This window comes from Lolium perenne, chromosome 4 (assembly GCF_019359855.2).
Source record: "Lolium perenne isolate Kyuss_39 chromosome 4, Kyuss_2.0, whole genome shotgun sequence".
NCBI lineage: Eukaryota > Viridiplantae > Streptophyta > Magnoliopsida > Poales > Poaceae > Lolium > Lolium perenne.
The window spans coordinates 343529939-343556348 of NC_067247.2; the positions used below are offsets into that span (position 1 = coordinate 343529939).

General features: G+C 42.7%; 1 protein-coding gene across 2 annotated transcripts; it reads right to left on the reverse strand.

Annotated features, from left to right (window-relative positions):
* Positions 1–1495: 1495 nt before the first annotated feature.
* Positions 1496–23988, reverse strand: LOC127297121 (uncharacterized). Of its 2 annotated transcripts, XM_051327396.2 has the most exons (4): positions 22955–23988; positions 22237–22825; positions 2248–2796; positions 1496–1930 (listed from the first exon to the last, which is right to left on the reverse strand). In XM_051327396.2, exons 2-3 carry the CDS (start codon positions 22802–22804, stop codon positions 2405–2407), a joined length of 960 nt encoding a protein of 319 aa, XP_051183356.1. In that variant the 5' UTR covers positions 22805–22825; positions 22955–23988; the 3' UTR covers positions 1496–1930; positions 2248–2404. The 2 variants fall into 2 exon arrangements, with proteins under 2 accessions (XP_051183356.1, XP_051183355.1); XM_051327395.2 differs by having other exon boundaries at positions 22237–23986.
* Between the last annotated feature and the right edge of the window lie 2422 nt (positions 23989–26410).

Sequence of the window (26410 nt, forward strand, 5' to 3'; positions counted from 1 at the left end):
GTAAATCACCATGAAGAAATGCATTTTTTACATCAAGCTGGAAAAGATCCCACCCTAGATTAGCTGCACAAGAAATAAGCACTCTCACCGAATTCATTTTTGCAACGGGTGCAAATGTCTCATCATAATCGATTCCATATGTTTGTGTGTACCCTTTTGCGACTAGTCGGGCTTTATACCTTTATACCTTTCCATCTGGGGTTTGCTTCACCGTGAACACCCACTTACAACCTACAGGTTTCTTACCAGGGGACGGCTCAACAAGCTCCCAAGTATTATTTTTTTTTCCAAAGCTCTCATCTCTTCGAGCATTGCTGCTTTCCACTTTGGGTCCTTCATTGCTATGTCCCAGTTTCTAGGAATGACAACAGAATCAAGAGAAGTAATGAAACTTCTAAAGTGAGAGCTACAGTTTTTGTAGGAGATGAAATTGGCAATGTTGTTCTTTGGGAAAACATAATCTTTGAGATGGGGTGGTAAGTTGGACTGCCTGCCAGGCTTACGTAAAGCAATTGGTAGGTCATCTACGGAATGATTAGGAGTAGGAGCACTAGGTGAGGGATCATCTACGGAATGATTAGGAGTAGGAGCACTAGATGAGGGATCAGTACCTTGGTGCCCTGATTCAGGTAGAGACAAATCATGAGCTGGAGAGTGTTGCACCATAGGCTGTACGACCGTAGAATGGGGTGATGAGCTACCTGAAGCTTGTGCCTCTTGTAAAGTCGAGTCGCTACAAGAATCATCATTAGAAGGCTGGAAAAAATCCCCCCTGTCTAGTTGTACCATGCTCACGTTGAGGTTCACGACCACTTGGCGTGGTAGATAATATATTTGGGTCATGTTCATTAAGAACAACTCTTCCTCCACTACACATCTCACCCTCCCCCTCTCGACCAATCCAGCCGATAACGGGAGAGGAGATAATTGTGCTAGCATCATTGGCAGACCCATAGAATGGTTCATGTTCTCTAAAGGTCACATCCATGCTCACAAAAAATCGATGTTCAGAGGGGCACCAACAACGATAACCTTTCTGGTGTGGAGAGTATCCAACAAAGACACAACGAACAGCACGCGGATCAAGTTTTCCAACTGAATTTCTATAGTCATGAACAAAGCAGATACAACCAAAAACTTTGGGTGGCACAATGTAAGGATTAGAACCAGTCAAACACTCAAGAGGGGTTTTATACTCCAAACTATGAAGAGGCATATGATTTATCAAGTAAGTTGCAGTTTTTATCGCCTCGCCCCATAAGAACTTTGGCACATTCATGGTAAACATAAGAGAGCGAGTAACTTCAAGCAAATGTCTATTTTTCCTCTCTGCAACTCCATTTTGAGATGGAGTATTTACGCATGTAGTTTGGTGTATAATGCCTCTAGACGATAAAAAACAATCAAAATCCTTGTTGACATATTCGGTGCCATTATCAGTGCGAAGCACTTTCACATTGGCACCATATTGTTTGCTAACCAGAGCATAGAAATCTTGGAAGGTAGAAAAAACATCACTCTTTTGCTTTAACAAGTAAAGCCAAGTACATCGACTGAAGCAATCAATAAAGGTCACAAACCAGCGGTATCCAGAAATTGATGGGGTATCACTAGGGCCCCAAACATCAGAATGAACAACCTCAAAAGCAGACATACTTTTTTTTCCACTACTCGAGTAGGTGGATCGTGTGTGCTTAGCTAGTTCACACGCATCACACACAAGTTTCCCTCGAGAGCAAGATGACAAAAGGGACAGAAATAATCGAGACATAACTTCGAAAGATAGGTGGCCTAGTCTACGATGATACAGAAGTAACTCATCCTTAGAGGAGGAACAAGCAGCAAGAGCAAGAGCACCAGCTCCATTGTCCAGGTAGTACAGCCCATCACGCTCTGTCCCAGTCCCAAGAAGTCTCCCCGTCTTCAGGTCCTGGAATACACAAAAAGTAGGTTCAAACCAAGCTCCACAATTAAGAGATATGGAAATGGAGCTGACGGAAAGTAGATTGACAGGAAAGTTAGGAACATGAAGAACAGATTCTAGAGTCAAGGAAGGTGTGCAATCAATGGATCCAGAGCCCATAATTGGACTCAAGGATCCATCTGCTATACGAACTTTATCTTTTTCAGAGCAAGGTAAATATGTCTTAAACTCTTTTGGAGAACCAGACATGTGATTGGTAGCTCCCGTGTCAATAATCCAAGGAACGGGATAATTATTATTGGGGTTTGATTGATTATCCATACCTGTATATGTACCAGCATAGAAACTAGAGATAGAGCTAGAAGGACCTGCTGTGGCTACATCTTTGTCAGCGAGAATGAGCTTTGACTTGAATTCCTCGAGAGCTTGTGCAGCTGAGCCTGATAATTCACCTGTAGAAGTAGTGAGATGTGCCCGGTTCTACTGATGTGCCCGGTTCTGTTGACTCGGTCGAGTGTTATTGGAATTGAACTTCCCTTGCTGCCACCCATTTGGATAACCATGCAGCTTATAACATCCATCTCTAGTATGGCCGGGCTTCTTGCAATGATCACAAAATGACTTAGGATCAGGGAAACCATGCAGCTCGTAGCAGTTCTCCTTTATATGGCCTGGCCTCTTACAATGTTCACATACTCCTTTACCCCTTTTCTGAATACCAAACTTCGAGAGTGAAGCAGCTCGAGGCATTGTATGAAGCGACAAAGCTGCACGAGAATCAGTATCTCTTGTTGTGGGTGACTGATGTGTTAGGCGAGTTTCTTCCTCAAGAATGCTAGAAATAGTCTCATCCAAGGTTGGCCACTCCGGGGCTGAAAATATCATTTCACGGCGAAGGTGGAATTCTGAGTTTAAGGATGTGTTCGGTTTTGGAATATAGAGGAATGGGATGGAACCGTTCTGCACCTGGAGGCTATTCTTGTGTTCGGTTGGGGTCATGGAACGGAACCAACCGGTTCCCCCGAAGCCAATATTCGTGCTAGATGCGGAATTACCTCGTTCGACCAAATCGGGCGGACCGCGAGGAACGCCTTGCTAACCACTGCGTCAAATAATCGCTAACACCCGTGAGCACACTGCGGCGGCGGCGCGAGGAGTGGTGGTCGTGCGAGCACGCTGGGAGGCGGGGGCGGCCACGAGGACGCCGACGACCACCGCCCGCTCCGCCTCGCCGCCGGCGACCGCCACGGCCGCATCGCCGTCACGGGAGGCGCGCGCGCCGTGCTGCACCTTCTCAGCGTCGACGAGTCCCGCAGCGTGGCCCCGGGCACCAGCGGTGGCGTGCAGGGCCCTCCGGCGGCTTGCCCTGCGCACCAGCGGCGGCGTGCAGGGCCCTCCGACGGCTGGCACCAGCGGCGGCTGATACGCGTACAGCACGCGACCGTTGGGAACCCCAAGAGGAAGGTGTGATGCGTACAGCGGCAAGTTTTCCCTCAGTATGAAACCAAGGTTTAATCGAACCAGTAGGAGCCAAGAAGCACGTTGAGGTTGATGGCGGCGAGATGTAGTGCGGCGCAACACCAGGGATTCCGGCGCCAACGTGGAACCTGCACAACACAACCAAAGTACTTTGCCCCAACGAAACAGTGAGGTTGTCAATCTCACCGGCTTGCTGTAACAAAGGATTAGATGTATAGTGTGGAAGATGATTGTTTGAAAAAATAGTAGAACTATTGCAGTAGATTGTATTTCAGTATAGAGAATTGGACCGGGGTCCACAGTTCACTAGAGGTGTCTCTCCCATAAGATAAATAGCATGTTGGGTGAACAAATTACAGTTGGGCAATTGACAAATAGAGAGGGCATGACCATGCACATACATATTATGATGAGTATTGTGAGATTTAATTGGGCATTACGACAAAGTACAAAGACCGCTATCCAGCATGCATCTATGCCTAAAAAGTCCACCTTCAGGTTATCATCCGAACCCCCTCCAGTATTAAGTTGCTAACAACAGACAATTGCATTAAGTATTGCGCGTAATGTAATCAATAACTACATTCTCGGACATAGCATCAATGTTTTATCCCTAGTAGAAATAGCACATCCATAACCTTAGAGGTTTCTGTCACTCCCCCAGATTCACGGAGACATGAACCCACTATCGAGCATAAATACCCCCTCTTGGAGTTACTAGCAAAAACTTGGCCAGAGCCTCTACTAATAACGGAGAGCATGCAAGATCATAAACAACACATAGATATAAATTGATAATCAACATAACATAGTATTCTCTATTCATCGGATCCCAACAAACACAACATATAGCATTACAGATAGATGATCTTGATCATGTTAGGTAGCTCACAAGACCCGACAATTAAGCACAATGAGGAGAAGACAACCATCTAGCTACTGCTATGGACCCATAGTCCAGGGGTGAACTACTCACTCATCACTCCGGAGGCGACCATGGCGGTGTAGAGTCCTCCGGGAGATGAATCGCCTCTCCGGCAGGGTGCCGGAGGCGATCTCCTGAATCCCCCGAGATGGGATTGGCGGCGGCGGCGTCTCTGGAAGGTTTTCCGTATCGTGGCTCTCGGTACTGGGGGTTTCGCGACGATGGCTATTTGTAGGCGGAAGGGCAGGTCAAGGGGCGTCACGAGGGGCCCAGGAGACAGGCCGGCGCGGCCAAGACCTGGGCCGCGCCGCCCTACCTCCTGGCCACCTCGTGGCCCCACTTCGTTGACTCTTCGGTCTTCTGGAAGCTTCGTGTGAAAATAGGCCCCTGGGCGTTGATTTTGTCCAATTCCGAGAATATTTCCTTACTAGGATTTCTGAAACCAAAAACAGCAGAAAACAGCAACTGGCTCTTCGGCATCTTGTTAATAGGTTAGTTCCAGAAAATGCATAAATATGATGTAGAGTATGCATAAAACATGTAGATATCATCAATAATGTGGCATGGAACATAAGAAATTATCGATACGTCGGAGACGTATCAGCATCCCCAAGCTTAGTTTCTGCTCGTCCAGTGGTAAACGATAACAAAGATAATTTCTGGAGTGACATGCCATCATAACCTTGATCATACTATTGTAAGCATATGTAATGAATGCAGCGATCAAAACAATGTAAATGACATGAGTAAACAACTGAATCATATAGCAAAGACTTTTCATGAATAGTACTTCAAGACAAGCATCAATAAGTCTTGCTAAGAGTTAACTCATAAAGCAATAATTCAAGTAGAGGTATTGAAGCAACACAAAGGAAGATGAAGTTTCAGTGGTTGCTTTCAACTTATAACATGTATATCTCATGGATAGTTGTCAATGCAAAGTAGTATAACAAGTGCAATATGCAAGTATGTAAGAATCAATGCACAGTTCACACATGTGTTTGCTTCTTGAGGTGGTGAGAAATAGGTGAACTGACTCAACAATAAAAGTAAAAGAAAGGTCCTTCAAAGAGGAAAGCATCGATTGCTATATTTGTGCTAGAGCTTTGATTTTGAAAACAAGAAACAATTTTGTCAACGGTAGTAATAAAGCATATGTGTTATGTAAATTATATCTTACAAGTTGCAAGCCTCATGCATAGTATACTAATAGTGCCCGCACCTTGTCCTAATTAGCTTGGATTACCGGGATTATTGCAATGCACATGTTTTAACCAAGTGTCACAAAGGGGTACCTCTATGCCGCCTGTACAAAGGTCTAAGGAGAAAGCTCGCATCGGATTTCTCGCTATTGATTATTCTCAACTTAGACATCCATATCGGGACAACATAGACAACAGATAATGGACTCCTCTTTTATGCATAAGCATGTAGCAACAATTAATTTTCTCATATGAGATTGAGGATATATGTCCAAAACTGAAACTTCCACCATGGATCATGGCTTTAGTTAGCGGCCCAATGTTCTTCTCTAACAATATGCATGCTCTAACCATTAGGTGGTAAATCTCCCTTACTTCAGACAAGACGAACATGCATAGCAACTCACATGATATTCAACAAAGAGTAGTTGATGGCGTCCCCAGGAACATGGTTATCGCACAACAAGCAACTTAATAAGAGATAAAGTGCATAAGTACATATTCAATATCACAATAGTTTTTAGGCTATTTGTCCCATGAGCTATATATTGTAAAGGTAGAGGATAGAAATTTTAAAGGTAGCACTCAAGCAATTTACTTTGGAATGGCGGAGAAATACCATGTAGTAGGTAGGTATGGTGGACACAAAGGGCATCCCCAAGCTTAGAGCTTTCACTATCGTTGATCATATTGTATCATCTCCCTCTCTTGATCCTTGAAAACTTCCTCCACACCAAACTCAAAACAACTCATTAGAGGGTTAGTGCACAATCAAAATTTACATGTTCAGAGGTGACACAATCATTCTTAACACTTTTGGACATTGCAAAAAGCTACTGAAAGTTAATGGAATCGAAAAATCCATCAAGCATAGCAAAACAGGCAATGCGAAATAAAAGGCAGAATCTGTCAAAACAGAACAGTTCGTAAAGACGAATTTCTAAGAGGCACCAGACTTGCTCAAATGAAAACACTCAAATTTAATGAAAGTTGCGTACATATCTGAGGATCACTCACGTAAATTGGCATAATTTTCCGAGTTACCTACAAAGAATTAGGCCCAGATTCGTGACAACAAAGAAATCTGTTTCTGCGCAGTAATCCAAATCTAGTATGAACCTTACTATCAAAGACTTTACTTGGCACAACAATGCACAAAACTAAGATAAGGATAGGTTGCTACAGTAGTAACAACTTCCAAGACTCAAATTTAAAATAAAAGTGCAGTAGTAAAAACATGGGTTGTCTCCCATAAGCGCTTTTCTTTAACACCTTTCAGCTAGGCGCAGAAAGTGTGTATCAAGTATTATCAAGAGACGAAGCATCAACATCATAATTTGTTCTAATGATAGAATCAAAAGGTAACTTCATTCTCTTTCTAGGGAAGTGTTCCATACCTTTCTTGAGAGGAAATTGATATTTAATATTACCTTCCTTCATATCAATAATAGCACCAACAGTTCGAAGAAAAGGTCTTCCTAATATAATGGGACAAGATGCATTGCATTCAATATCCAAGACAACAAAATCAACGGGGACAAGGTTATTGTTAACGGTAATGCGAACATTATCAACTCTCCCCAAAGGTTTCTTTGTAGAGTTATCAGCAAGATTAACATCCAAATAACAATTTTTCAATGGTGGTAAGTCAAGCATATTATAGATTTTCTTAGGCATAACAGAAATACTTGCACCAAGATCACATAAAGCATTACAATCAAAGTCATTGACCTTCATCTTAATTATGGGCTCCCAACCATCCTCTAGCTTCCTAGGAATAGAAGTTTCGCGATTTAATTTCTCTTCTCTAGCTTTTATGAGAGCATTTGTAATATGTTTCGTGAAAGCCAAGTTTATAGCACTAGCATTAGGACTCTTAGCAAGTTTTTGTAAGAACTTTATAACTTCAGAGATGTGGCAATCATAAAAATCCAAACCATTATATTCTAAAGCAATGGGATCATCATCCCCAACGTTGGAAAAAATTTCAGCAGTTTTATCACAGGCAGTTTCAGCAGTTTTAGCAGTTTCAGGCAGTTTTTCACGCTTTGCATTAGAAGTGGAAACATTGCCAACACCAATTATTTTACCATTGATAGTAGGAGGTGCAGCAACATGTGTAGCATTAGCATTACTAGTGGTGGTAATAGTCCAAACTTTAGCTATATTATCTTCTTTTTCATTTTCTTCTCTTTCCCACCTAGCACGCAATTCGGCCATCAATCTTATATTCTCATTAATTCTAACTTGGATGGCATTTGCTGGAGTAACAATTTTATTATTATGATTTTCATTAGGCATAACTTTCGATTTCAAAAGATCAACATCAGCAGCAAGACTATCGACTTTAGAAGCAAGTATATCAATTTTCCCAAGCTTTTCTTCAACAGATTTGTTAAAAGCAGTTTGTGTACTAATAAATTCTTTAAGCATAGCTTCAAGTCCAGGGGGTGTGTTCCTATTATTGTTGTAAGAATTCCCATAAGAATTACCATAGCCGTTGCCATTATTATAAGGATATGGCCTATAGTTGTTACTAGAATTGTTCCGATAAGCATTGTTGTTGAAATTATTATTTTTAATGTAGTTTACATCAACATGTTCTTCTTGAGCAACCAATGAAGCTAACGGAACATTATTAGGATCAACATTAGTCCTATCATTCACAAGCATAGACATAATAGCATCAATCTTATCACTCAAGGAAGAGGTTTCTTCGACAGAATTTACCTTCTTACCTTGTGGAGCTTTTTCCGTGTGCCATTCAGAGTAATTAGTCATCATATTATCAAGGAGCTTTGTTGCTTCGCCTAGAGTGATGGACATAAAGGTACCTCCAGCAGCTGAATCCAATAGGTTCCGCGAAGAAAAATTCAGTCCTGCATAAAAGGTTTGGATGATCATCCAAGTAGTCAGTCCATGGGTTGGGCAATTTTTAACCAAAGATTTCATTCTTTCCTAAGCTTGTGCAACATGCTCATTATCCAATTGTTTAAAATTCATTATGCTACTTCTCAAAGATATAATTTTAGCAGGGGGATAATATCTACCAATAAAAGCATCATTGCATTTAGTCCATGAATCAATACTATTCTTAGGCAGAGATAGCAACCAATCTTTAGCTCTTCCTCTTAATGAGAAAGGAAACAATTTTAATTTTATAATGTCACCATCTACATCCTTATACTTTTGCATTTCACATAATTCAACAAAATTATTGAGATGGGCAGCAGCATCATCAGAACTAACACCAGAAAATTGCTCTCGCATAACAAGATTTAGTAAAGCAGGTTTAATTTAAAAGAATTCTGCTGTAGTAGCAGGTGGAGCAATAGGTGTGCATAAGAAATCATTATTATTTGTGGTTGTGAAGTCACACAACTTAGTATTTTCAGGAGTACCCATTTTAGCAACAGTAAATAAAGCAAACTAGATAAAGTAAATGCAAGTAACTAATTTTTTTTGTGTTTTTGATATAGCAAACAAGATAACAAATAAAGTGAAACTAGCAACTAATTTTTTTGTGTTTTGATATAATGTAGCAAACAAAGTAGTAAATAAAATAAAGCAAGACAAAAACAAAGTAAAGAGATTGGAAGTGGAGACTCCCCTTGCAGCGTGTCTTGATCTCCCCGGCGACGGCGCCAGAAAATCTGCTTGATACGCGTACAGCACGCGTCCGTTGGGAACCCCAAGAGGAAGGTGTGATGCGTACAGCAGCAAGTTTTCCCTCAGTAAGAAACCAAGGTTTATCGAACCAGTAGGAGCCAAGAAGCACGTTGAAGGTTGATGGCGGCGAGATGTAGTGCGGCGCAACACCAGGGATTCCGACGCCAACGTGGAACCTGCACAACACAACCAAAGTACTTTGCCCCAACGAAACAGTGAGGTTGTCAATCTCACCGGCTTGCTGTAACAAAGGATTAGATGTATAGTGTGGATGATGATTGTTTGCAGAGAACAGTAGAACAAGTATTGCAGTAGATTGTATCGATGTTAAGAATGGACCGGGGTCCACCGTTCACTAGAGGTGTCTCTCCCATAAGATAAATAGCATGTTGGGTGAACAAATTACAGTTGGGCAATTGACAAATAGAGAGGGCATGACCATGCACATACATGATATGATGAATATTGTGAGATTTAATTGGGCATTACGACAAAGTACATAGACTGCTATCCGGCATGCATCTATGCCTAAAAAGTCCACCTTCAGGTTATCATCCGAACCCTTCCAGTATTAAGTTGCAAACAACAGACAATTGCATTAAGTATGGTGCGTAATGTAATCAATAACTACATCCTCGGACATAGCATCAATGTTTTATCCCTAGTGGCAACAGCACATCCACAACCTTAGAGGTTTCTGTCACTCCCCCAGATTTAATGGAGACATGAACCCACTATCGAGCATAAATACTCCCTCTTGGAGTTAAGAGTAAAAACTTGGCCAGAGCCTCTACTAATAACGGAGAGCATGCAAGATCATAAACAACACATAGGTAATAGATTGATAATCAACATAACATAGTATTCTCTATCCATCGGATCCCAACAAACACAACATATAGCATTACAGATAGATGATCTTGATCATGTTAGGCAGCTCACAAGACCCGACAATGAAGCATAATTAGGAGAAGACGACCATCTAGCTACTGCTATGGACCCATAGTCCAGGGGTGAACTACTCACTCATCACTCCGGAGGCGACCATGGCGGTGAAGAGTCCTCCGGGAGATGATTCCCCTCTCCGGCAGGGTGCCGGAGGCGATCTCCTGAATCCCCAGAGATGGAATTGGCGGCGGCGGCATCTCTGGAAGGTTTTCCGTATCGTGGCTCTCGGTACTGGGGGTTTCACGACGAAGACTATATGTAGGCGGAAGGGCAGGTCAGGAGGCGTCACGGGGGCCCCACAAGCTAGGGCCGCGCGGGCCCCCCTTGGGCCGCGCCGCCCTAGTGTGGCGCGCCCCGTGGCCTCACTTCGTCTCTCCTCCGGTCTTCTGGAAGCTTCGTGGCAAAATAGGCCCCTGGGCGTTGATTCCGTCCAATTCCGAGAATATTTCCTTACTAGGATTTCTGAAACCAAAAACAGCAGAAAACAACAACTGGCTCTTCGGCATCTCGTTAATAGGTTAGTGCCGGAAAATGCATAAATATGACATAAAGTATGCATAAAACATGTAGATATCATCAATAATGTGGCATGGAACATAAGAAATTATCGATACGTCGGAGACGTATCATGATACATGAAATACATTGTGAACTTGACTTAGTTGCGCTGGTAATTCCAACTCAAAAGCTGTTCCTCGATTCTGACTGAGTATCTTAAATGGTCCTATATATCGAGGACTTAACTTTCCTTTCACTCCGAACCTCTTAAGTCCTTTCATTGGGCTAACCTTTAAATATACCATGTCACCCACTTTTGGTTCCCAATCTCTTCTTCTTAGGTCGGCATAACTCTTTTGACGACTCTGAGCTATTTTGAGTCTATCCCGGATCACCTCAATGACTCCTGTCTCTCCTTGATATAGTCCGGTGTAAACTCCTTGTTCTCTCTGGTTTCAAACCAACAAATTGGTGATCTACACTTCCTTCCGTACAATGCCTCGTACGGTGCCATCTGGATGCTACTCTGATAACTATTGTTATATGAGAATTCCGCCAAAGGTAAATGGTCCTCCCATGAGCCTCCAAAGTTCAGAGCACAAGCTCTAAGCATGTCCTCAAGTATCTGTTTGGTTCTTTCGGTTTGTCCTCCGGTTTGTGGATGGTATGCTGTACTAAAATCCAACTTGGATCCCAAAGCTTCTTGGAGTTGTTTCCAAAATGCTGATGTGAAAATTGAACCTCTATCTGAGACTATTTTCTTTGGTACTCCATGCTTGCTAACAATCTCCTTCACATATATATCCACAAGCTTCTCTGCAGTATCCTTTGTATTTACGGCTATGAAATGAGCACTCTTGGTAAGTCTATCCACTATTACCCATATCATATCCTTCTTCTTACTAGTCATTGGTAGACCAGTAACAAAATCCATTCCGATTTCATCCCATTTCCACTCTGGTATCTCTAGTGGTTTGAGTAATCCCGCGGGACTTTGATGTTCTGCCTTCACTCGCTGACATGTATGGCATTCAGAGACATATTGTGCTATCTCTCTTTTCATGTTGTTCCACCAGAACATCTCTTTCAAAAACATATACATCTTAGTACTTCCCGGATGTATTGAATAAGGGGTTTCATGTGCTTCTTTTAATATGATTGACTTCACTTCTGGATCATCCGGTACACATATCCTTTTCAGGAAGTATAGTGAATCAAACTCCCCTAGATTGAATTCTGATGGTCTTCCTTCTCCAATCCTTTTTATTTCTTCTTGGATGAACAAATCATCCGCTTGTTTTCGGATAATCTCATACTTCAAATCTGAATACATCTCATCCATAATCCTCATGGTTGCTACACTTCCCTTAACATCACCTTGAATAAACAAAATCTGAGCATCCTCTAGCTCTTTCCGAAGTTCCTTTGGAATCTCCCATTCCATAGGTTGATTTTCCGTACTCTTCCTGCTTAAAGCATCTGCGACTACATTAGCCTTGCCTGGTGTATAGTTGATTTTAAGGTCATAATCCTTAATCAACTCTAACCATCTCTTCTGTCTCATGTTTAATTCCTTCTGAGTGAAGAAATATTTCAAACTTTTATGATCGGTGTATAACTCACACTTGGATCCATATAAAAATTGTCTCCAACTCTTCAAAGCATACACAACTGCCGCTAATTCTAGATCATGTACTGGGTAGTTGTGTTCATGTGGTTTCAACTGTCTTGATCCATAAGCTATTACCTTCCGATCTTGCATAAGAACACATCCAAGTCCATTCTTGGAAGCATCACAATACACCGTGTAATCCTTTCCAGGTTCAGGAACTGCTAACACCGGTGCTGTGGTTAACTTATCCTTGAGTGTTTGGAAGCTGGCTTCACACTCATCAGTCCACACAAATGGAGTATTTTTCTTGAGTAACTTGGTCATTGGTCCTGCAATCTTCGAAAATCCTTCTATGAATCTCCGATAATAGCCTGCCATACCAAGGAATCCTCGTATCTCCTTAGCATTTTTGGGTGATTTCCATTCCAATACTGACTGAACCTTGCTTGGATTCACCGCTATGCCTTCTTTGGTTATGACATGTCCAAGAAATTCAACACTATCTAACCAAAATTTGCACTTGCTGAACTTTGCATATAGCTGATGTTCTCTCAAAATTTGCAGAACTATCTTCAAATGCTTGGCATGTTCTTCTTTATCTTTGGAATAGATTAGAATATCATCTATGAACACTATCACAAACTTGTCCAAGTACTTCATGAATATCTTGTTCATCAAATTCATGAAAATTGCTGGTGCATTTGTTAGTCCAAATGGTACAACCAAGTATTCATGGTGTCCATACCTTGATACAAACGCTGTTTTCGGCACATCCTCCTTCTTGATCTTGATTTGATGGTATCCTTACCTTAAATCTATCTTCGAGAAGACTCCAGCTCCTTGAACTTGATCAAAAAGGTCTTGTATTTTAGGTAAAGGATACTTGTTCTTGATAGTTACATTGTTCAGATTCCTGTAATCTCCACACATTCTCCTTCCTCCATCTCTTTTATCCACAAAAATGACTGGTGTACCCCATGGTGACACACTTTTTTGAATGAATCCCTTCTGTTCTAACTCATCTATCTGAGCTTTCAGTTCCACTAATTCCTTTGGTCCCATCTTATATGGTGGTTGAGCTATTGGTGCTGTGCCTGGAATCAGATCGATTGTGAACTCTATCTCCCTATCGGGTGGCATACCCGGTAGTTCCTCAGGAAATACATCTTGAAACTCATTCACTACAGGGATATCTTCAATCCTCACCTCCTTCAGACTATTGAGTTCCAATCCTATCTCCAATTCACTGTATTTGTCTCCTTGGAAAACGATTCGGCCTCCAATGGAGTTGCGAAGTGATACTGTTTTGTCTCCACAGTTGATCACCGCTCCATTCTCTGTCAACCAGTCCATCCCTAGGATGACATATATGTCCTTCATGGGAATGATGAATAGGTCCGCGAAATACACACAGTCACATATGGTTATGACTTGTGCTTCTTTCACGTGGGTTACTAAGATCGTTCCCCCCGTGGATAGAACAGTTATAGGGGTTTCTAACTTAGAACATCTAAGCCCGAATTTTTCCACAAACTCCAATGCAAGAAATGATGTGGTTGCTCCAGTATCAAATAAGACTTTGCCAGGATGAGTAAGAATGCTTAGCATACCTAAGACTGTTTGATCCGACTCTTCCGCTTGCTCCAAAGATGTGCAATTCAGCTTTCCATAAGGCTTTCCCCTCTTGTTGTTGTTGTAGTTGCGGTTGTTGTTGTTGTTGTTGTTGTTGTTGTTGCGGTTGTTGTTGTTTTCACCTCGTCCTCCTGAGCTCTGTCCGCTCCAAGACGCCTTGTTTGGACAATCCGGCTTGATGTGTCCATCCTTCCCACAACCATAGCAAATGATTCTGGGTTTCTGACAATCCTTTTGCATATGACCTCTCAGGCCACAATTGTTGCAGATGATCTGATTGATTGGGTTCTGACTCTGACCTCCCCGGTTGTATTGACTACCAGTAGTAGGTCGAAATCGGGGTTTGAAACTCCGATCAGGTGTTGGTTTACTAATTGGGTACTTTCTTGGCTCGATACGAGCCCTCTTCCTCCTATCCTCCTGGACTTGCCTGTAATCATCCTCGAAAGTGATTGCCGAGTCAATCAGTTCCTGAAATTCGGCAGTCCGTGCCAACCTCAGTTGCATCTTCATGTATGGATTCATGCCTTTCATGAACCGCTTCTTTCTCTTCTCCTCCGTATCAACATCCTAAGGTGCATACCTGGATAACCTGTTGAAATCCCGAACATACTACATAATGGGTGCAGTGTTCTGACGTAATTCATCAAACTCCCTCTTCTTCAACTCCACCACGCTCTCTGGAACATGGGCATCCCGGAACTTCTTCTTGAACTCCTCCCAGGTGAACACCTTATCTGGAGGGTGTACTGCTATAAGATTCTCCCACCATGACGCTGCTGGTCCTGACAACAGATAAGTAGTATATCTAATCTTCTCCTCATCGTTGCAACCAACGGTCTTCAGCTTCCGTTCCGTATCCATGAGCCAATCTTCAGCGTCCATTGGTTCTGGAGCTGATGTAAAAGGTAGTGGTCTTGCATTTTGGAAGTCTGATAGGGTTACTCCCTTGCCTTCATTACCCTTATCATTAATGATGTGGGTAAAGAAGTCTTGCATGTTCTTGCTTTGACTTTCCTGCTAACGCCTCCTGTCTTCCTCCATTGCTCTCATATACTGTTGGAAGTCTGGGTGCATCATTGGGTGTGGTGGTGGTGGTGCATTCTCTACTCTAGCTGCTGCATCTGCCTCCTCTTTTTCTCTCGCCTCCCGCTCTCTGCGAGCCTCTTCGATTTCTACTAACGCCATGTTCCCCCTAGTCCTGTAACAAAGAGCGATTACTCATAATTACACCATGCAAATGTTTTCTGAGCTCAACTCATTGCCCAGAACTAGTCACACAATGAAATCAAGAAGCAAATACAAAACAAACATTTATTATGCATATACTTTGTATATTACATAACACACACACACACTTATATTACATGTGGTATATATAAACCACTTATTTGGCTTAAAGCCCAAGCCAACGGAATTTAAAAATACGTTCTATTACAATACCACCTAGACTACTTTATTCTTCCTTGGAGCTCTACTCCTCGTCATCATAACTCGCCTCCGCGTACATCCCTGGGGTCCATCCGGTACAACGGTTTGTCTTCCGAACACCATCCAGAATGAAGGTCCTTCCAGTAGGTATGTAATCTGAATCGGACGAAGTGCCGAGACAGAGATCTGTCATGCCAAAGTAGCTGGATAAAGACTCATATGTATCCCGAGTGGGATACAGCTCACCTTCTTCTGCCATCCATGGAGGATTCCTACTCACTTGACCTCTCATCTTCTTCTTCTTCTTTTTCTTGGTTTCAGAACTCTCACCTACAACGTACTGGGATGTTTTGGGTAATCCCATCTCCAGATCTAAAGAAATGGAGTTGGGGTCTTTCTCTTCCTGCCCAAAGCTTTGGTTAACGTTCTGGTTAACCGCGCCTCCTTCATCCTCTGTATCACAAGTGATGGGTTCTCCTTCATCCCCATATGGTTCCCCGAAACGCCAACCAGTCGAATTCTCGATTGGTGACTCCGAGCAGTTTAGGTTTCTGGAATCATCTCCCCCATATCCAGACTCATACGATGCTGACACATGCAGATAGTTTGGGACAAAGTTGGGTGTGAGTGGATCTTTCTGGGACAACTGGTCACTCAAATCTACATAGCTGTCTAGGCTAAAGAAAGGTGTAGTGTGTTGTGGTTGTGCCCTCAGATCACGCATCCGAGTTTGGACTTTATCAGGGTCCGTGAACTCAGTTAGCATGTGCTCAATCTCACCCCTCATCTTCATGTGTAAAAGGTACATCGTGGTCAATAAAGACTTACAGCTATCCATGTGATGTGCTGTAGCTTGTGGCTTACGTGTGCTAACACCAGATGATTCAGAGTGGGATCCTCATCTTCCTCGGCATGAGGTATATGAGAATACTCTGAACATAGCAGCTCTACTGACTTGTGTTGCCTTATCTCAAGGATTGCCTTGAATAGGGCCATGTGATAGGCTGTGGTGATAGTTTTGGCTTCTCCGTATGGCATTATGCGACTCATCAGCAGTTGTGTCAGTAGTTGGACCGATACTCTGCACTTGGCTAGGATTTCCCCATCGTAATAGATATACTTGATAACGGGTATCCGTGGGTCACAATGGAGTTCCTTCAGCATCCCACGCATGAGATCTGTGATTTGTCCATCATAATCACCGAGCCATCCCTCAACCTTCCTCAAAGTCCTCTTAGGAAAAGTGTTCGCCATTATGGCTGTATACAAAAGCAGAATATTAGTAGTGATAATGCATCATAATAGCTATAATAAAGAATTATCGCACTAAAATATATGGTTTTGCTATTCTCATGTGAATAATCACCATATTTCTAGAGAATCCTTTACTATTTCTACTAGACTCCTACAAGTTTCTTCCCTATACTAGGTTTTTCCAACCTAAGGTCGCAACATTTGCTCTGATACCAGCTGCGGTGACCCAGCATACCACTGCATGTTGTAGTATACAAGTCGTTGATATGATCTTTGTGAAGGGACTTCTTCACAAATTGCCATATCCCTCAGAGTGGTACAACAGAAACATTGCAGGTCATAACACTCTATATATTATTACAAACATTGTCTTAACAAGTTGGTATTCTCACAGATCCTATGAGAACACCCTAAGATACTACTTAAGTACGTTTACAACTTATAACCATATATAAAAGAGAGCTCAACAACTTATTTAGGTAAGTTCTACATTGCTCGGCTCTATGATGCTAAGGTATATCACTACTCCTCCACCTCCGTGTCATCGGGTCCGTAGACTATCCCATAGTCTACTCCTTCAACTCCGCCGGTAAGATCAGGTTCCTCGTAGACCAGCTCGTAACTTCCTTCTGGTGCTCCATCGTTGCTGGCCTCCACTTCCGGATCACAGTCTAGCAAGGGTGTCGAAAGAAAGTGAGTACAGAGGTACTCAGCAAGTTCTAAAAGAGTAAAAATGTGTTTGATGCACTAGCTACGACCATTGATCAGGAAATCGCAGGTCAATGCATGTTTTGAAATCATTTCTTCAAAATGTTGCTTTTATTATGAAAACTATGCCCGTCAGTCTTCACAGGTTGACTAGAACTTCGTGGAGTTCCTTTCCTGCCGCGTTCGCAGTTCCCTTCCCGGAACAAGGAGTGACAGTCACAATTTGATACACTCTGCAGAGGTGCGTTACTTTTCTCACAAGATATCCCACCCTTTTTGCCATCCGCAGGGACTTGCCCCCGTTCACACTTCCTTTGGTGTGAGGCCAGGTATAAAGATCCAAGCCCACACCGCCTTCTCCGCGACTGCAAACCCACCCTTTTGTCTGACCCTACACCCCCAGTAGACTTCTTCCGATAATACGGCTTTACTCACGGTGTACTCCGGACAATCCTTCATAGACCGTAGAGCTAATCATCACTAATGGATGGGGATTTAAAAGGCTATCCCAACCTACGGAAGTGCCTCCAACACCCCGCAGCTCTACCAGTCTGTTGGCGTGCAGAAGGGAAAAGATACGGCTGGCTTCACTAGAGCCATTATAGATCTCATGGTTAACGCGGTTTGTACGGCGCTAGAATCACTGGACGGCATTGGTGGTTAATCCTAGGTTAATATAACCCATGCAATGGAACCTCCACCATATCAACACATACCATGGTTCCATTGCCAGCCACATAGTCATATTCATAGTTGGAAAGTAACAGTTTATTTGCGATGCAGGAATGATAAGTATATAGCTTTGCATTAAAGTAGTAGAAAATAATCAAGTTGACATGAGCAAGGGTGAACTTGAATGTGGACTGCGAGATAGTGCAGTTCAATGCAGTTGATGGAACCTGGACCTCGGGTTCTGTAAGAAGCATCATTGTCCGGTAAGGACAATGTTATAAAATCCAAATAATGCAATCATGGATGTATTATTTTTTGTTGAATCCCTGTACCCCAATGAGTTATTGCAAATTTAGGGTTGAGTTAAGATTTATGCCTTTGGCAGTAACTTGCAATTGATTTAATGTGTAAACCACTTTAATTCACATAAAGTAATATAATTCAAAGTAAAACTACTTTACTTGGTGATTCATTTATTCATTCCAAAAATGATTTGAAATTATAGAGTTGCCTCTATAGTTTTGGAATAAAAAGGAATAGAGTATTTTATTTTGAAAAATACCTTTCTCAATAGAATTGACTTGGAATAATAGAATTTCCTTTTGAAAAGTTTGAAAATAAGTATTTGAACTTATTTGAAATTTTTCCTTGAATTTTAAATACAAGGAAATAATAGTTTGAAATTCCAAGTTATTATTTTAAATTCTTCAAATTCATAATTTTGAATTTGTTTATTAAATTCTATTTCATATTTTATTCTGGTTAAGATTTATTTTTCATTCACTAATCCAATTTTTAATGGATTTTTAGAGTTGTATTTTATTTACTAAAAATTGGTGAAATTCTGGCCTTTTTCTAAATTGTGAAAAGTCCAAAATACCCCTGGCCCCAATTGGGCCAGCCCATTAACCTAAGCCCATGGGACAGCCCACTAAGGCATGCCCCATAGTGGTTCGGTGGCGCCGACGCGGCCCACCTCTCTCACTTACGCGTCTCTCTCGCTCGCTTGCCCTAACCCTAGTCTCTCGCGACTCCTGTGGCGATGGCGTCGCCGCCATGGCCGCCGCCATGCTCCGGCCACCTCCTGGCCTCCCTACCTTCGCCACCTACCTGATCTGGACCGCCGCGAGACGATCTGTCGATCTGTCCGCGTGGTTTCTCCAATCTCCTCCTCTCCTGGCGAATCGCCTCTGCTCTGGATCCACTGTAGAATCGCCTCGGGCGATTTGGTGGTCTCCGGCGAACTCTCGTCCTCGCCGTCGACGTGCGCGCCCCCTGAGATCGACCTGGTGCGGTGCTTCTTGCAGTACCAGTGCCGTCGTCTCCGTGCCGTGCTGCTGTGGTGGTGTTTGTGCTCGTCGGCGTAACGCCGGCGCCTACCCTGGGTCTTGCAGCTGCTATGGCCGCACGAGCACTGCCTCGCCATGCCATAGCCTCTGCCACCAGGCGCATGTAAGTAATCTGCTCCTTCCCCTTCTCTTATCCATGCCTGTGCGCCTCCCAAGCTACTGTGCTTCTTCTTCCTCCTGTTCTATTGCTCTCTGGTGATCCTGTGATCACACAGAGCCTTGCCATAGCTGCCTAAGTTGCCTGTGCTTCCATTTTCTGCAAGCTGTGGCCAATCTACCAATCCTCTTGGCGGTGCTGCCTTGCTTGCTGTACATGCCATGTGTTGATTATCTATTGCTCCTAGCATGCACTGATCTTGCTATGCTATGCTGTGCTTGCTTACAAGCTTGCTATACCATGCTGTTCATGCTTATGGGCTTGCTTATGCTTACTGGCAATCTACACTTGCTTGTCTAGGTGTACTGCTGTGCATTTGTGACACTTGTGAATGCCAGTGATGTGTGTGAGGTACTTCTGTGCCTCCTGTGTAAGCCATTGATCCATTGGATCAACCATTCCTTGTTGGCTAGCTTATCTGTGTGGCTTGACTTGATTCAATTGATCCATTTGATCAATTAAATGTCAGTGCTTGGTTCTTTGATTAATTACGTGACTAAGTGAAGCATTTTCCTTGTTGATCTTGATGCTCAAGCATCACTATGCTACTGTATATATGTGATGTTGCTTATTCTAGCTCACCGGACTTGATCCGTGGCTATGATGCGATGATTTGTCTTTGTGTTGCCTTACAGTATGCTACTGTCAGTAAATAGCATGGATCTGTGATATATTCATGCTTGAATAAATTAATTTATGATGAACTGCTTATGCAGTGATGATTTAAATTACTTGCTTGTATATGAATTTGCTGTTCATAATGATTTAACAAGCAAATGAATCTGAATCCAACTCTGGATGATGATGTTCTGTACTTGGCTTTACTTTAAATGATGCTAAGCGTGATGTGACCTCAGTAGCCTTGCTACTGATTGGTTGCTCACCTGTTTGGTTGGATCTTGTGGGCTACTCAACTTTGCTTGCATGTTTGGGGATCATACTAACTATGAATGCCAATATGCTTGCCTGTGATGAAATCTAGGGTTTTACTGATGGTTATGTGCCTAGGATTTTCTGTGTAGTCTTTACTAGCTGCTAAGTATTGCAATACATCTACTGGTTCTATCTGTGCATAAGATCTTGCTTCTGTGCACAAGATCTGTATCTGGATGGTTTCTATTTTAGTGGCTTTTTAGACTAGAAGTGATCCTTGGGGAAAACCAAGTGATGATTCACCCTGTTGAGCATCTGCTCAACCCCATGACTGTGTCATGCATGATTTATGGATTAGATCCATTGAATCTTTTCCAGGAACTTGGTATACCTTGTTCCAACTCCTAGAATGAGATTTTGTGTTGATGCAGACTTGTGGTTTGTTCACAGCTCTTCACCTCCAGTCCTGGTTGATCTTCTAGGTCACCATGATTTCTGGTGGCTTAAGTGGTTGTGTGGGTTGGTTCTGTTCTTGAGCAAGAACTGGATGAACTTTGTGTTGCTCTAGCTTCACCCTTACCTGGTGAATTTCTTATCTGGTCGACTGCTACAGTTTCTAGGGTTTGTGCTGCTTTTATATGAGCCCTACTTCTTCCCTGGCATTGACACACAAGCCTGGCTTGCTTTGTGACTAAGCTGATGCATGGCCTTGCTGTGGCTTGCCTAGCTCAAGCTCTCATATGCTGAAACTTGAGCCCTCTGTGGTGCTCAGTCTTGGTCTTCTTGATCCTATCTTGTGCTGTCCAGGCTTTGGACAAGCACAAGTGTGCAGTGACAGTGTACTCTGTCCAAACTGAATTTCTGTTATGTATTCACTCTGTCCAAACTGAATTTCTAACACTTAACATTCTGGCTAGCACTTTTGATTCTGTTTTGCAGGTTTGAAGTTGAATATGACCAGAAGATATTCTTCAAGGCATTTAGTCTAGGTTTTAGTTTAGGACAATCTTGTAATTTTCCTTTTTCATTTCTGTTTATTATTCATCAATTCTTGTATTAAGAATATTGTAAAGATAATGTATTCTGTGTTGTTTATCAATAAAGCTCAAGTTTTTGTTTATGAGATTTTGATTTATGTAATGTTTATATTCTGAATTAAATATTGTATTTAATATTCAATTTGAAATTCAAAGTCATTTGAATTCATATGTTGAATTTGAATTGTGAATTCCATGTTTATTTTACTTAATGCTTATTGTTAAATGTATTAACACTTGTCAAATGAAATCATTTCCCAAATCAATAAGATACAAAAGAGATCATGTCGAAATTTTCCTAACTCACATTGCCTAACCCTAAGTGCAAAATGAGAGAGAACCTCGATCCCTCTTAGGTTTAGTTGAATAAGGCGCAAAAATTTCCCCCGTTTTGCGATCAAATGCACATCCCATTTCTAAATCTACCCTTCGTTGTTTCTATGTTCTGGGTTATTACAGCGTGCAGGGCCCTCCGGCTGGCTCCTCGCCTCCATCCACGGGCCCTCCGGCGGCTGGTTCTGATTTGGCCCCAATTTTGGGGATTATGCCTCACTAATTTAGATTTGACCTCTGTAATTTGATTTTAGAAAAAAAATGTGTAAATATTTTGAGCCAAAACAGCCCGTTAATTACAATTATTAGCATTTTAAGCACGATTGTGGCTATTCCGTTCCGTTACCAATTCCTCCAACCAAACACAATATGGAACCATTCCATTCCTCGTTTTTTTTGAACCGAACACGGGGTCGGAACCGTCCCATGACCTCGAAACGGAACCATTCCATTCCATTCCTCCTCGTTCTAGAACCGAACACATCCTAAACCTTCAAGAAAAAACTGCACAAGCAATGGTTCAAACCACTCACGAAGAAGCAATAGATCTCTAGGATCATGTGGTTTAAATGGGCGGAAGAACTCAAGGTCCCTATATAGCTTCTTTAGCTCCCCTGCATACTCCGTTACAGATTTTTCATCTTGCTTGATATAGCTCATCTCATGAAGTATCCTACACACTTGCATCTTGTTAGACTTTCCTGAGAATTGTTTTTCAATTTCATTCCAAATTTCAGCTGCAGTCTGAAGGTTCTCAACTTGCTCTCGCACTGATGCATCCATGGATCCCAACAACCAAACCATAACACGTTGTTGATTTTGTTCCCACTGCTCTTGCGCTGCATCCCCATGTACTGATTTCTCTCCATCATCTTTTAGGAACTTAAGGAGACCATGTGATCCTAATATTAGAGAAGCATGACGACACCAACTGAAATAATCCCCTGGTCCAGACAACTTGACAGGATTCTGCTCCAAAATAATTTTGGAGCCTTCAGAAGTAGTATTGGATCCCATGAACTGAGCAAATACTTTCTGCATGCTCTCACAAAGTTTCTCAATACTAGAGTCCCCCATCATGTCTTTACTAGCATCACCCATAATCCCGTGAGCTAAAACACACTAGTGCACACTAGAGCGGGTCAGCAGAAGATGTGAAAAATACAAGTGATAACTATGCTTCTCTGTAGCTTGGAGACAAATAGCAAGCAAGGCAAGGCACAACTCGATGGAAGGCACAGCAGCACGTACAGACTCAAATTGCAAGGAGGAGCAGCAGGACAAACTTGGAGCTCTGAGATATCGACCACACCACAGACAACTCGAGGACGACTGAGCGATGCAGCTTCGTGGATGACGACTGACACCGGCTGTGCGGCAGCCCGTCCGGGGCAACCCCTGGCTGGCCGGAACGACAACTCCCCCTGCTCATGAACGACTACGACGGCGACACACCACCGCGATTTGACGAGAAAAAGGGAAATCACACTAGAATCGCACTGGATCTAATTGCTCTGATACCATGTTGTCTTGTAAGAAAAGGATTTGAGGAATTTCAGGTTGATTTGGGGGTTTCATCTAAACATGGCTTCAAGCGACTTGGGGATTTTTCCTGGGAGAACTAGTCCCTTCTAGTCTCTACTCTGTTTACATACATGCCACACTTTTCAATATATTCCCTATAATACTTTATATTTACATCTCTCAACAACAACTAATACATATAGTTTGGAACATAGTTAAAACATTGCAAAATGAGAAAATCTAATTGGTGGCATACTTGTAGCTGCGTAGATGGCTGTGATATTGTGTCGCTTGCCAACTACTCGTAGACTTAGCGTTGAGGAAGATTTATTCTCCTGGCAACCGCTCCCACTACCCAACGATGCACCACAACAGATAGACCTAGACCCTAAAAACTAGACTAGAATGGAGGAACGAGATCCCGAGATCCCGTCCCTCCTGCTGCCGCTCCGAGGAGATCGGCTCTTATTAGCGGTGTCCACTTACAGGATCGGTAGTACTTACATTTTTCGGTTCAAACATTAGATTATCCAAGAACTTTAAACATTAGATTATCAGTTACTCAACTATTTAGGCAATTACTTTGAATCAAAAAAAGTACCTAAGTGGACACTGGATTACTCACCTATTTAAATCGATATCCAAGAACTTTAAACATTAGATTATGAATTACTCACCTATTTATAATAAACATTTTTACTTGTTCATATATCATGATTTTGCTACATTTTAGTTTGAGTTTCATATAATCACAAAATTATTTTGAATAAGAAAAAAAAAAAAAACGCAATGCACATTGCCAGTTCAGATATAAATCATCACATTTGCTTCAATGGTAAAGTAGAATTGTATTTTATCTATCAAATGTGTCATTTGTAAAATATCTATATGTGTCATTTGGCTGAATTGAACTCCACTTGAATCTATGCAGAGTAAAAAATAATAACAATACAATCTCATGAATCTACAAACGGGAGATTCATTCTATGGTTTTTGTATGTTTTTTTCTATTTTAGTAGCTTTAGTCTTTAGATATCTTCATCGACGGTTCTCGAAACAACTGCACTAACCGAGGTTTGCAGGATAGAATTGACCAGCTCACACGTAACTATAAGTGTCAAACATGTCCCGATTCTCTCAGGTTGGTCACAATACTTCACCATGGGGCCGCATCTTTAGCATGTCGCGTCATATTTTTTTTCACATATACATTTTGACATGGATGGAGTACTAGACTTAAATAAGCCTTGGTCTCATGTTAAAATTGGAGTGAAAAACAAGGTACTTTTTTCGATTCAAAGTAATTGCCTGCAGATAGATGTATCTATGCAGTAAAATATGTACAGATGGATACATTTTTAAGTAATTACTGTGAACCGGAGATAGTAACATGAAAATTCTATGTGGACCGACATCACAAAAAACCATGACGTAGGTGTCACGTAAAGGGTTGACGAGTACCCAACAAGAACTTGGCTGCATGTACTGGTGGCATACTTGTAGTTGCAAAGATGGTTGTGACATTGTGTTGCCTGCCATCAACTCCAAGACGCTGCCGCGAAGGTCCACGTTGGCGCTAAATATCGTGCCAATCCGCATCTCCTAAATTTGTATTGGCACCGGCGCATGAATACTATTTATTCGATGCCCCTAGGTTGAACCTAATCCGGAGGGAGGCTAGCGGGAATGCCAACTGGAGCTTAAAAAGTGGGCAGTCTAGCCCTGTCTGCGAGACATTGCAATTATTCCTTCCGAAATCATTTCATTTTCCTCCAAACCTCCTCCACATCACCCCGTTATTCTCCCACCTCGCCGTCCAATCCTACCATTTCCCCAACCAGTCGAAACCTTGTTGCGCTGCCATGGTGAAAGGACACGGATGCCGCCTAGAGGGGGGGGGGGGGGTGAATAGGCGGTTTAAAACTTTTACGAGATGGGCTTAACAAATGCGGAATAAAACTAGCGTTTACTTTTTCAAGCCCAAAGCCTATATACTATGGTTCACCTATGTGCACCAACAACTTATTCTAAGAAAGGGTTCACCTATGTGCACCAACAACTTATGCTAAGCAATACAAGCAAGTATGTGATAGCAAGATATATATAGCTTCAAGCACGATGGTTATCATAGGGTAAAGTGCATAAGTAAAGAGCTCGGGTATATAGATAACCGAGGCACGCGGGAGACGAAGATTTATCCCGAAGTTCACACTCTTGCGAGTGCTAATCTCCGTTGGAGAGGTGCGGTGGCTTAGTGCTCCCGAACGCCACAAGAGGCTCACCTTGAGGTGTGATTGCTCGATGCACACCAACGCCACAAAGGCCTCACCCCAAGATGCGGTACTCACACCACACACCGAACGCCACGAAGGCGCCTCACCTAAATCTCTGGTGACCCTCGCCACAAAGGCCTAGGTCACGGTTCCACTAAGGGATTTCCTTCGAGGCGGAAACCGGGCCTTACACAAAGATTGGGGCACACACCCACAACTTAATTGGAGGCTCCCAACAAATCGCCACAAAGGCCTAGAATCCGTCTAGGGTTCCAAGAACCCAAGAGTAACAACCTTCTTGTTTTCACCACCACGAATCACCGTGGAGAACTCAAACCGATGCACCAAATGCAATGGCAAGAACACCACAAAGATGTTCAAGTCCTTCTCTCTCAAATTCCAACAAAGCTACAAAAGCTATTGGGGGAATAAGAGAGGAAGAACAAAGAGGAGAACACAAAATTCTCCAAGATCTAGATCCCAAAGATTCACTCACAAAGAGATGATTTTGTTTGGTCAAAGAGTGGATCTAGATCTCCTCAATCTTTCTCTCAAATAGATGCAAGAATCATGGGAAGGGGAGAAAGATCTCAAGCTTCAAAAGGTCAACAACAATGGAGGAGAGAGGCTTGAGAGAGAGGAGAAAGAAGAAGTACCAAGGTGAGAGAGAAGGGGGGATTAAAAGGAGACCCCCAAAAAATCTGCCCGTTGGAGGCTGCTGTGGGCTGGGAGGGGGAGGCCGGAGCCTCCGGCCGTGGTACCGGCTGAGGTACCGCCGGGCTCCAAACTCCCCTGGCTACACAGGCCACTTCCTGTACCTCGGGCGGTACCTCGGGCGGTACTACCAGCCGTGCACGGGCGGTACTACCGGCCGTGCTCGGGCGGTACTACCGGCCAGCCCAAACTCCTC